Source organism: Morone saxatilis, unplaced genomic scaffold (genome assembly GCF_004916995.1).
Source record: "Morone saxatilis isolate NCDOM2014 unplaced genomic scaffold, NCSU_SB_2.0 Contig24, whole genome shotgun sequence".
Classification (NCBI taxonomy): domain Eukaryota; kingdom Metazoa; phylum Chordata; class Actinopteri; family Moronidae; genus Morone; species Morone saxatilis.
In genome coordinates this window covers 26,376,974-26,388,572 of record NW_023339807.1, presented here as the reverse complement: position 1 = coordinate 26,388,572, position 11,599 = coordinate 26,376,974, and the positions used below count along the sequence as shown (strand labels likewise).

The 11,599-nt window shown below is 39.7% G+C and overlaps 2 protein-coding genes across 3 annotated transcripts in view; both read right to left on the bottom strand.

The window, feature by feature from the left end:
- The window catches only part of LOC118336472, a 744,338-nt gene that overhangs the window by 269,607 nt on the left and 463,132 nt on the right, over positions 1 to 11,599 (bottom strand). The gene's annotated exons all lie outside the window — the stretch shown is intronic.
- Positions 514 to 11,599, bottom strand: part of ndufaf6 (NADH:ubiquinone oxidoreductase complex assembly factor 6) — an 18,230-nt gene continuing 7,144 nt past the window's right edge. Inside the window, exons 7-9 of one of the 2 annotated variants that reach the window (XM_035673142.1) lie at positions 8,416 to 8,517; positions 6,102 to 6,158; positions 514 to 3,270 (exon numbers count right to left, since the gene is read on the bottom strand). In XM_035673142.1, coding sequence (XP_035529035.1) covers positions 3,142 to 3,270; positions 6,102 to 6,158; positions 8,416 to 8,517 — 288 coding nt within the window. In that variant the 3' untranslated portion in view covers positions 514 to 3,141. The remainder of the gene's footprint in view (positions 3,271 to 6,101; positions 6,159 to 8,415; positions 8,518 to 11,599) is intronic. The other variant, XM_035673143.1, reaches the window with a different exon arrangement.

The following is an 11,599-nucleotide window of genomic DNA, read 5'->3' as shown; positions in this document are numbered from 1 at the left end:
CATCATGCTGTATGGAAGAAGACTGAAACTAGAGACTGAGACCATAAACTCATCAGGAAACTGTTTACTGAGCTCATAAATCAACTGAGAAGTCAGCTATTTCTCCATAAGACTGAATGGTATCAGTGTGTTATTGCAGACAATGGAGCTGCCCCCTGTTGGCCATTATGTTGAATGCAGGTTTCACTTCACAGACCCAGAAGCTCTGTCCATTATATACTGTCAGTTTTTGGTCAAAAGTAATTTAATCATAACAAATGCATGTGAACCGCTGTCCATATTGACCACAGTTGGATTGCACCAAATCACAACAAATACCAAATCATACATAATGTTGCTTTAAGACCTGCACTCTATTAATTACTTTGGAAGAAGATCCGTCCATTATATACTGTCAGTGAGTGGAGTAGAAGTAGAGACAACAGTAAATGTAGAGACAGCAGTAAATTTCCAGCGCTGCTTCTAGCAAATAGATATAGAAGCTGTATCACAGACAAGTCAATCAAACAGGAAAAATGTCATACTTTGCTTTATTTAAAGATGCTGGTGTTATTTTAACCTTCAGATGCTAAACATAATGTGTGGGTGTGTTTCCTTTCGGGGTAATTCAGTGCATAATTTAACGCCTACGGTCTGCGATTGGCCCTCCAGTCGTTTCTCATCCTCCTGGAGGTTTTTCAGCCCCAGCGTGAAGCAAAACTAACATACAGCAGTTATTTTCTTTCCATTATGGGCTCAGTTTGGCTTGATAACAGCTGCAGAAGATAAGATTTATCTCAGGAGAACAGTTACACACACAGACGGCAGGGCCAGTGTGAGTACATTGATGTATTTGTGCAGTAGGAAACTTCAAACAGCTCTCCACAGGTGTGCTTTGTATCAAGTCTTTTCAAAGATAAAATGTTCCTTATTTGATGCAGCCTGAGTGTACATCTTCTTCCTCATTATCTTTTGAGATTCTGTTCTTCCCATTGATTGGTCCCTCCCTCCTTGAGTCACTCTCTGTGCTGAGTGGCTCCAAAAAAAACAAACCCACTGAATCTCGGACCAAAATGATATCTGAATTCTTCTCTGTGAGATTTTCCTCTGCAGCCACAATTAGACAGACGAGGAGAGAGAAAAGGGAAGATCACAGAATCCTTGCAACAAACAAATAAATAAACAAACTATGAATCACTGAGGTGAAATATGGCGAGTAATTTGCTGTGAAAGTTTTATCATTTATTAAGATTGAAGAGTCAGATGGGATTAGGAACCAAACTAATGAAAATACCGAAGGATGTAATGAATAAATAAATTCATTCCGTTACCATAGTAACCATCACGGCTGGACAGCAGCTTTTCTACCAGGATCTGCCATGTTGGTGACAGACTGACACTCCTGCTGTCTTCTTCCAATGCTTCTTTCTCTTCGTCTTCCTCTGAAGGTACAAGCAATAAAACAATGGAAAGGATAATTGCAGGTGTTACACTGTGGGTGTTATTTTTGTGTTTTTTTCCCACCAAGAGCAGTCAGGCGAACAGACAAGTTGGGAACAATCCAACAGTTTATCTAAACCACTTTATTTGGAGGTTAAACTGAAAGTGATTAATGTTGGTAATAGTCCGTCATTGCACAGGGAAACAATGTGCTCGCTGTGACGAGTTGAGTACTAAAGAACTCACCTGTGGTCCATTTATCAGTATGTACCAGCGTATTTACAGTCGGAACCAAGCTGCTTTGTTTCCTGACATTAATGCCGTTAAAGCTGCAATTTTTTGGTCATTTTTATAAATTATTTCGCTGAAACTTTCACTATATCCTGACAGTAGAACATGAGACAGGTAATATGTGAGCCTAGAAATTCTGTGGGACAATCAGCTATCTTCAAGCCTCCAACCCAAAGCATCTTTCTAGTTTTCTTGGCTCTGATTGGTTGCTATTACGTTATTCAAAATACATGTTCTTTACTCAAGTAGAAGTACAGATACTTGTGTAAAAGTAGAAGAACTGATTGTTTTCTCAAGTGAAAGTGAAAAAGCACGGGCTCTGAAATGTACCGTCTGTTTCTGTGCAAAGTTAGTCTCCCTCTCTCGTCTTTGATGACGACGATACGGTGATACGCACCGGTCCTGATGTTGGGAAGGCGTGCAATGATGCAAAAAAACTTAATAACAATAAATGCATCAACCTAAAAGTACCGGGCCTGTTTTGAAAATGTAAGGAGTAGAAGTACAGATATTTGAGTGAAGTACTTAAGTAGAAGTTAGAGGTACTTGAGAATTTTTATTTTATGCTGCTTTAAAACTCTGATGTTGTTGCATTACAGATCCAGTTTATTACAGAACGTACAATTAACTAATACATGATGTATTATTATAGATCAAACTATTCAGCGGTAAATAAAGTTGTTTTAGCTCCACCTTCAGCAGCTGCAAAATGAATGATGTTTACATATTAATCAATAATTATACTCCAATAATATATACTATTCTGAAATAACAAGTATTTTTACTTGTAACAGAGTATTTCTAAACTGTTGTTATTGGTACTTTAAAGTAAAAGCTGTGAATACTTCTTCCACCGCTGCATGCTGGCGACATTAGCTAACGAACATCTGACTCAAAGTTCGGACTTTATCATTCTACATCAAGCCTGTGATGTGATGAAGATAGATGGCTCTTCCTTGTGTACTCTCTTGTACTCGTGAGGTTACGTGTGTTAGGTCACTGCTGAAGCGGGAACCAACAGACATTTTCCCAAATATGTTGGTTTGTCTGATCGTCTGACTGCTCCTGTTTCTTCACCTGTTTCTTCATTTTAGTGTTTCAAGACCTCAGTAATTAACTTGGTAGTTAAAATGTTATCATCCTTGGAATAATCCTTTAATAAGTCCTTGCATAAAACATTTCCCTCGTACATTCACAAATAAGATGTGAAATACTTGAATTCTGAAGGACCAAAGCTGGTGTGCGAACCAGATGTTGAGAAAGGACAGTCTGTGTCTCTGCTGCGGTTTGTGGTTGTGGGTTTATTATTTAGGAGGCAGATTTCAGTTGCAGCACGGTGATTCAAAACAAGTCTGGGTTTCTTTATAGACGTGCTACAGTGTGTTCCTTCAGGCAGAATCCCCCAGAGAGGCGAAGACTCTGGGGGGACAGTCAGTAGGTCTTCTTCCAGGAGCGGAGGTACAGCTGGAAGGGGAGGAGGGGGTTTTTGTTCTGCAGACTGGGGCTGAAAACATCGAAATCTGCCCTCCTCACTCTCTGTAGGTAGTCCTCCACCACCACCTGCAGCACACGACACCACAGAAGAAGAGATTGGTTTAGTTTGCATCCGGTGTGACTGAAAGAGCTCTGAGAGTCCCAGAGGATTCAGAATAACCAGGATGTTTTTTCTAGTCAGATAATTAGACTGAACTGACATTTCCTTGCCTTTTAGTATTTCAGCCTGTTTATTTTGTTGCTACTTTGTTTTTATTCCCAACTACAGCTGGGCAATAAATCAGTGAAATGGAGTTTTAATCAATATTAAAACTATGAATGTTATAATCGGGAACATACAGCCTGGGCTAAGGACTGTGTAAAGCCAGCCTTAATCCACCCGTATGAGAAGAACAGGCTGGAGCGATGAGACATTACAGATGTGAAAGATACGTTGTCTTTTGCAGTTTTTAAGAAACAAGAAATAAGTTTATAAATTGGTTGTGGTTTGAAAAAGAGATTTTATTTTTAAGCTATATGGCCCAGGCCAAGCCCTAACCGATCAGTAGCTAGTGAGGCATCTGTCATTTTCAGTTGACATGATAATGAAGCAAATGAATAAATTATTATAGATTAATATGTCTTTAAGTTATGTGTAAAGCACAGATACAATGAAGGGATAGTTCTTTCTTTTTTTCTTTTGTATTTTAGAAGTGGGGTAGCTATGAAACTATGAATGATGGAGGCAGCAGAGAAATATTTTAGCCACATAAAAAAAAATTTTTTTTTATTAGTTTATTATCAGTAAACTATATTAGGAACACTTTCACTGCTTTCCCTCGCCATCAGACTGACCTTTCTTTGGCCCAACTGCGCCGCGCTCTGCGTTACGCCACAGAGTTACAGTGCAGAAAGATACAAGCATGCACCATCTTTAGAAATCATTAGAAATGTGAAGTTTGAGTTCAGTCGGGTTCAGGTTTTTCTTTTTTTTTTTTAAAGTGAATTAAACGCCTTTGCTCAGTTTTTTCCAAATATATTTTTCCAGTGACCGCATGTCAGCTGCATCAGGAAAGTCATCTGCCTGACTACAGTGATTTTAGTATTTTTTAAAGAAACCTGTTATCTATGATATGATGAGTTTTACATACAAGACTGTATATTGTTTTATTTGTCCCCGACTCTTACATGACTCGTGGTTTAAATAAAGGTTCCTGTGTTAAAGTGAAAGAGCTACAGAGGCTTCATTACGAGCGTGTGAACACACCAGGTCCACTGCAGCATGACAATCTGAATTCTACACTGAGGAGGTCGGAGAGGGTTTTACTGTGTGCAGGAGAACTGCAGTGTTTCTCAGCTCTGTGGTGTATTTATGGCCCCAGCAGGTAGAACACAAAGGAAACTCATTTACTGTCAGCTGCAGTCAGTAATCAGTGTTTCAGGGTTTTCTTGCAGCCAAAAAGAAATTCTGAATTTGTGCGGGCTCCAGTTTAAATCAATGTACTACTTAAAAAACAAACAAGTAAAAACCAAAAACTGCAACCATATATATAGTTAAATATATACAGTATATTGTATATACAAGTATAAATGTGTTAATATTGTCTGTTTATTGTTGTAGTAGCTGATATTGCCGTTGCAGTTTCTGTTTTCTTTGTGTTTCCAACCATGTAAAGTGTCTTTGAGTAGGAGAAACTACAGCCAGTGTCTTACGACCAACGGCGTCTGTAGATAAAAACTGCTCATTCTAAGCCAACGAAAACAGTTGATTCCTATATTCAGGTAACTGTATACTAATAAAAACCTACCAACACATATTATATTCCATTACTGCCAATATCTCCTCCTAAATATTACATATTGTGACTTTATTCGGCTGCAGGTTGCCAGTTAACAGGGTTACAGAGCCAGGAGGCAGGAGGAGGGAGAATGCAGGCAGGTACTGAGATCAAGCACCGTCCCGCTGTTCCCCTTTACAAAGTAATTTGCACCAAAAACGAAAACATAAGAAATGCTGTGCTGTTGAGCCACCCTAAATCCCCACAGGGGAAATTCCACCACTGCCACAGCCAAGCCCGTTCCCCACGCGGAGAGTCTTATCTAAAAATCCCAGAACAGAGAAAAGATCCTTCCCTGATCTGAGAAATGTTTTCTGAGAAATTTCATGCAACAGATGGATGAACTGGTCCTGGGGGGAAAACTAGAGACAAACATGCTCTAATTCTGAACGCTTTCTCCTTTAAGCAGAATGCCATCACTGTTTTTAATGATTGGCTTCACAAAATAATCACATCAGTGTTTCTCTCTGCGTATTTTCACTGTCAGCAGCACTCACCCCCTGCTGCTCTAAAACAAGCCTCACTGCATTCATTTCTAGTTAATATGCAAGCCTGCAAACCCCGGTACATGACCTTACCCAAAATCTGGCATCTAAAGAGAGAAAAGCAATGAGTCATCCACACCAAGGGCATTATGTTTTAGAGTGGGTTTATCTGAATATCAGCTCAGAAATATAAAATATAGAACTACGTGCAGGTTTCAGTGATCCGCCTGAGGCTGAGGAGCGTCTGATTAAAGTTTGGTGATGTTGATCTGATTGATTTCCTTTTTCAGCTGCAACTTCAAATCTAACAGAGACAGAGCCTTGGTCTTCCAGAGAGAGAGAGATGTTTGAGAAAGTCTATCTAACTCGTGATAAAGATAATGTGTTTGGGTGCAACAGAAGAAGCTTTTGAAATGCCTTGGTGGAAGTTTGTCCCTTCTCTGTGTCCTATTTAATTTATTTGAATAAATGTATTTCAATGTTGTTACATAAAGATTTTCATAAAGACACACACACACACACAGAGAGAGAAATATCACCCTCAGTTTGTCCCACAGCCTGCTACGATCATCTTATTAGATGTTTTCAGACTTACGGTCTGGAGGAAGGCTGGAGTGGCAGTTGCTGGGACGTTGCTGCTAAATGATCGCGCCTGAAAGAGAGAGCACAACAAACAAAAGTCACACAAAGAGGAAAACAAGTCGGTCAATGTGCTGTCCAATCCCTGAATGCATCCACACTGAGAGAGCTATGCTTCAAAAACAACAGTTATGTGTGAAAGAGCATCTTCAGGTTGTTTTTCTAGAGTTGTCGACTGTTGATCACAACCATTATGTGTGGAGAAGTGGGTCAGACAGTCTGGTTACTCCTCCGTTAAACCTTCGTCTTGACCTGCTTTAGCCCGCCTGCCTTTGCCGTTTCCTCTGCAACCTGCTTTACAACCCCTGATTTAATCAGTGTCGTTTCTGTTGCCATTGACTGCTCTGTTCTTTACCCTCTGGGTCTTCCTACGTTCCAAAGGTGGTCCTGACTGAGCTGTGTTAAATGATCGGTTATATATCACTTTGATCACAGATAAAGTTAGGAGACAGAAACCTCTCTCTACGCCCCACGGGGCAGTTATTGGTGATACTTGATACTAGCTAACTCACTAGCACTAGCGAGCACACTAGCTCAACAACTAAAAACAAATGTGAACAACCAGTTGCACCATGTGTTTGACTTACAGGTGTCCCAGCGTATCACACTCGGCTCCATTTCATTTCTCACATACTGACACATGACACACACCCTACAGGCACACACTTCCCCACAAAAGTCATTTCAGTCATCCATGTATAGATATGTATACGTAAATGAGTTTTTGGAGGCGTATTTTAACGTTTAGCGTCCTAATTGGCCTCTGGGACCTATTTAATTTCCCACTTGTGTATGTGTGTACTGTATGAATTATAATCAGAATGAATTAAACACTGGAGCCAGCAGATGTTTAATTACTCATATAACTTCTGTATAAAACTCCTCTCTTGTTCTTATTAAGTTAATTAGCGTAGCACTTTTAATTGACACAGACTGTAGAAGACAACATAAAGGACAGTAAACAGTGAACACACACGCAGAGGGGAAGCCAATCCTCATTTATATCCTTATTGATTACCCTCAGTATAATCACATGTGCTTTAACAATTAGGAACAGTCCTAACTGCTATAAACAAGGTTCAAATAAAGCAGAAAAGCTGATGAATGTTTGGGCAGCAGCTTAATGAAGAAAGCCTCCAAAAGTACAAAACTCAATAAGGCCTATAAGTGGCGGCTAATAAAGCTCTAAACCAATTAGTCCCAACTCACCGGAGCTGCATTAGTAAGTTAGCAGTAAAACTAAAGACTAAGGACATTTTAAATTACCCACCACACTGTGGGTGCAGATATTTGCAAGCTGAAGAACACTGCATGCCAAAGCATGAACTGATGTTCATTTGAATTTTAAAAATGGCACGCCATTTTGTTCCCGCTGTTTGGGCTCTCGCTAAGTGGCTTAAGAGGTGTTCAAGTGCGTTACAAAACACAACTGCTGCTGACGTGGATTTCACTTTACCTCGTCTCTGAAGTGAGCTTTAATTTCAGTCAACAGCTGCTGCTGAGGCATCAGCCGGAAATACACCGTAGCTGTAAGCTTCTGCAACTTAACTGTAATTATGGTTGCACAATTAATTGAAATATGGCCAAGTTCAATATACAAACTGCAGAAGCTGCGAGGTAAAATGTGACAAAACAGCAAAATAATGAAGCGATGTAGCTCTGAAAAGATTTCCTGGTCTACAAATCTTGTTCTCCAGATATAAGAAAACATGTTTTTTTGGTACAGACCCCAAAAAACTTCATCATCATGATTATAATAGTTTTTTCAGTGAAAATTAAACTTGCGATTCAAAAAATTTCAAGTCATTTATGACATTTGTTTGTAGATTGAGATTCAAAATTTTTACAAAACCTATTTGTAGGATTTTGTGCCCTGTGTATTCATTAGTGAACATTTATAAAGGAAATCAATAACTCAAGTCTCCTGGTAAATGCCTCCAATGAATACTGCAGCAACGCGCCAGACGAGCCCTGATTGCCTCTTTACTCCTGAAGAGTGAGCTTCCAACTTTGTGTCAACAGTTTGTATTTGTCTCTCTCCTGTTTCGATGACAATGCCTTCAAGCACAAAGCCAGTTCCATAAAGAAGCTGTTTTCCCAGTTTGGTGTGGAAGAACTCGACTGGTCTGACAGACCTCATCACCCAGTATCAGTGTTGGACCTCAGCAAATCCCTGCAGCCAGTTTCAACATCTGGTGGAAATGGGGCTAAGGGCGCTAAGTTCAGGTGTCCACATACTCTCAGTCGTGTCACCTATGTGTGGTACGTACGTGTTGTAGATGTACGTGAGCCTGACTGGCGATGTCGTACACGACATCCCGGACGTTCTGCTCCCGGCTGCCGCGGATGAAGTCCTCTTGGGAAGCTCCGTGCTGCAGAAACAGAAACCAAAATACTTGTGTGTTAGTTGGTATGTCCTTTTAACAACAAAGCCTATCTCTCCAGTCCAGCTGTATCCACTTTAGCTCTACTTCACATTAGAGGTAAAGCTTCTCTTTAATCTGCTGAAAGAAGAAAATTAAACTGCTCCAGGCCTCCTTCTGGTAAACCAGCAAAGGAGTGTGACATCATGTTGCGGGGTCCGCCACCCCTGCACTGACGTATGACCAACCCAGACTGACTACAGGGGTAAACGTTCAACTCTGGACTCAAATCCAATGATACTTCATTTCATTTAACAGGTAATCTGTAAGATCAATGCAGACTAGACTGGAAGTGGTTCTTGCTCATTTTCTTGACAATGACTCTTATTTTCTCCTATTTACAGGATATTTGGTCATTTTAATCAATTTCCATCTGTTTCATGACTGGAAAACTAGTCTCTAAATTTTCCAGGATGCGTTTGAACTGTGTAACTACTGTCAGTTTTTATCACATCGGACACTAAATTGTAACATTTGTGTCACAGTAACACTGATGAAATGTTTTTGTACGCTAACCAGTAGTCTTCACTTTCATTCATGAGTTTCACCTTAAAGGACTTTGTCACAAGGATTTTCAATTATTAAAAAAATGTCCTCAGCATATGAAGCTTTAAAAAAATATTTCACCTAATGTTTTCAGGAATGTTTTCATTTTACACATGTATCAATCAGCCGACACTGGAGGACTTTTTCATGCTTGGTCTTTAAATGAAATATTCCATGTACGTAATAATAAAATGAACACTGCAACCAGGTCTAATTTATTCTAAATAAATCAGTTTAAAAAAATAATCTGTGTATTTTTCTTGTGACAATTTAAACCTTAATGAAACATTATTATTAATGTGCAGGTTGGTCACTTGAAACCAAACCGAGATCATCTCAAGAATGACTTACAGAAAGAAGAAGGAAAATTTCTGTGTAAGCGTAAAACCTTGCAACACATGGAATTACATTTCTTCACTCGTATATTATTTTTTTTAACACCTCAGACATGCAGGCCATGATGACTACAAAAAGGCTCTCGGGCAAAGTGATCTGACCTCATCTTTTTCTCTAATATGGGAACTAACAACAGGCCAATTTCTGCTCCGAGAGCAATTTCTCCCGTTCCTCTAAGAATGGGAGAAATTGCCTGAGGGTTGACGAAGTCTTCGGCTGGGAAGTGATGAATGATGGTTATACAGGAGTATATTTTAGGAGAGGCGAAGAGAGGTGAGTCAGCGCTGCCGTATCGGAAACATGTACTGTTGCCCTGGCAATCATGACCCAATCGACCAAACAATAAAACCATTAATGTACCTGTTAACCTACCTGTTATCTATTTATTCTCCACAGACCCACCTGATTCTGAAATGCCTGTTTATTTCATTTACAGATGTATGCTCATAAACACCGCATACTCCCAAATAAAAGACACTGGTATTGAACAGAAACAAAACAAGAGTAAAGCATTGCATTTTTGTGGCCGAAGTCATTTTAATTTAAACAGGTCTGCAGGTTTCAGATGAGTTTTAAAGACCAATATGTTTGCAATTTAAGACCTATTACACATCCATACTGGCATAAAGGATTGTTGTTACAGCATGATCACTTCTTCTAGAAAACACCTTCAACTCCATACAAGTAATGTTAACTTAAAGACTTGTTGGACTCTGTGGACACCGCGTTTAAAGGGGGAACTTTGGGGAATGCGTTTATTTGCTTTTTTCTTGCTGAGAGAGAGATGAAAACATCAATACCAATCTCATGTCTGTACGGTACAAAAGAAGCTATACGGCCAGCAGACAGTTAGCTTAGCATAAAGACTGGAAGCAGGGTAAAACAGCAAGCCTGCCTCTGTCCAAAGGTAACACAATCAGAAGTCCTGTCTTCACCATGTTTGTGTACTTGAGTAAAATGTTGAGATACTTGTACTTTAGTTCATACTATTTTCTACTTCTAAAGACGGAAATATTATATTTGCCACTAGTTACTATCTCAAGATGTTTCATACAAAACATTCAATCACATTTTAAATCATTATGCATTTGTTCGCTGCATAACTCTCCTTCTTTTCAAATCATTTTAGTCCTACCCACTTATTTTCTTAAAACATGTGAAAGTAGTCATCAGTGCAGGGACAATATTCCACCCTGTTTTCAATGCAAATCCCTTTGCTTCAGGTAATTTCTGAAATCAAATGTCATTTGTCTTCTAGTGCGGTGACACGCCTTAATATTTCAAGACACAGTCAGTTTTCAGACAGGTTCATTTGAATTAAAAACAGGTTGAAATACTCTCGGTGTTTAACTTCAGCACAGTTAGAGACTGAACTGCCAACAGTACATAAAGTAGGTTAAATTAGCTGGACCTTAACAACTATGTCTAAAGCTATGTACACATAAACACGTCATTAATAATAGACTAATTAAAGGCTTTGATGGTTTTGTGATGATGTACGAAAGGCAGCAGACACTCTCTGCACTTTGTTTTTTGTACGGACTAAACAAGCAAGATATAAGGTGTTAATTAATGAGTCTACTTTCATTGAATGAGGTCTGATTGGATTCGATTTTAAAGGGCTAAGCCAAAATTAGCCAGCCGCAACATTTTTGTTTTCATCTGTTTTTTTCTGGCTTTATTGCTAAAACAAGTTTCAGCTATGACAGATATAGCTACACTACAGTGGAAAAGGAAGAGTGGGGTTAGGATTACAGAGCAGCGGACTTTGAGACGATCCAGCCAGCCAGATCAACAGGACCCGCCCACCGGAGAAAGGTGCTGTCGCTGCTGAGGAGAGGAAGAGATCCGGGATAGGAGCCATGTTGGCCCAGTTCGGCTTGGCTGCTCCTAGCTAATGTCCGGTTTGGACAAAATGGGATTTAGGCTGGCCAAACAACAGGAAATCAGAGACTGTTGTGCCCACATCTTTACAGAGACCTGCTCCATCAACATCCTGGATCCAGCATCGACGAGTGGACTGTGTTCAGAGCCGACAGAGCCCAGGACGAGAGTTTACATCAACGGTGCTCAAACACAGTCAAAGTGG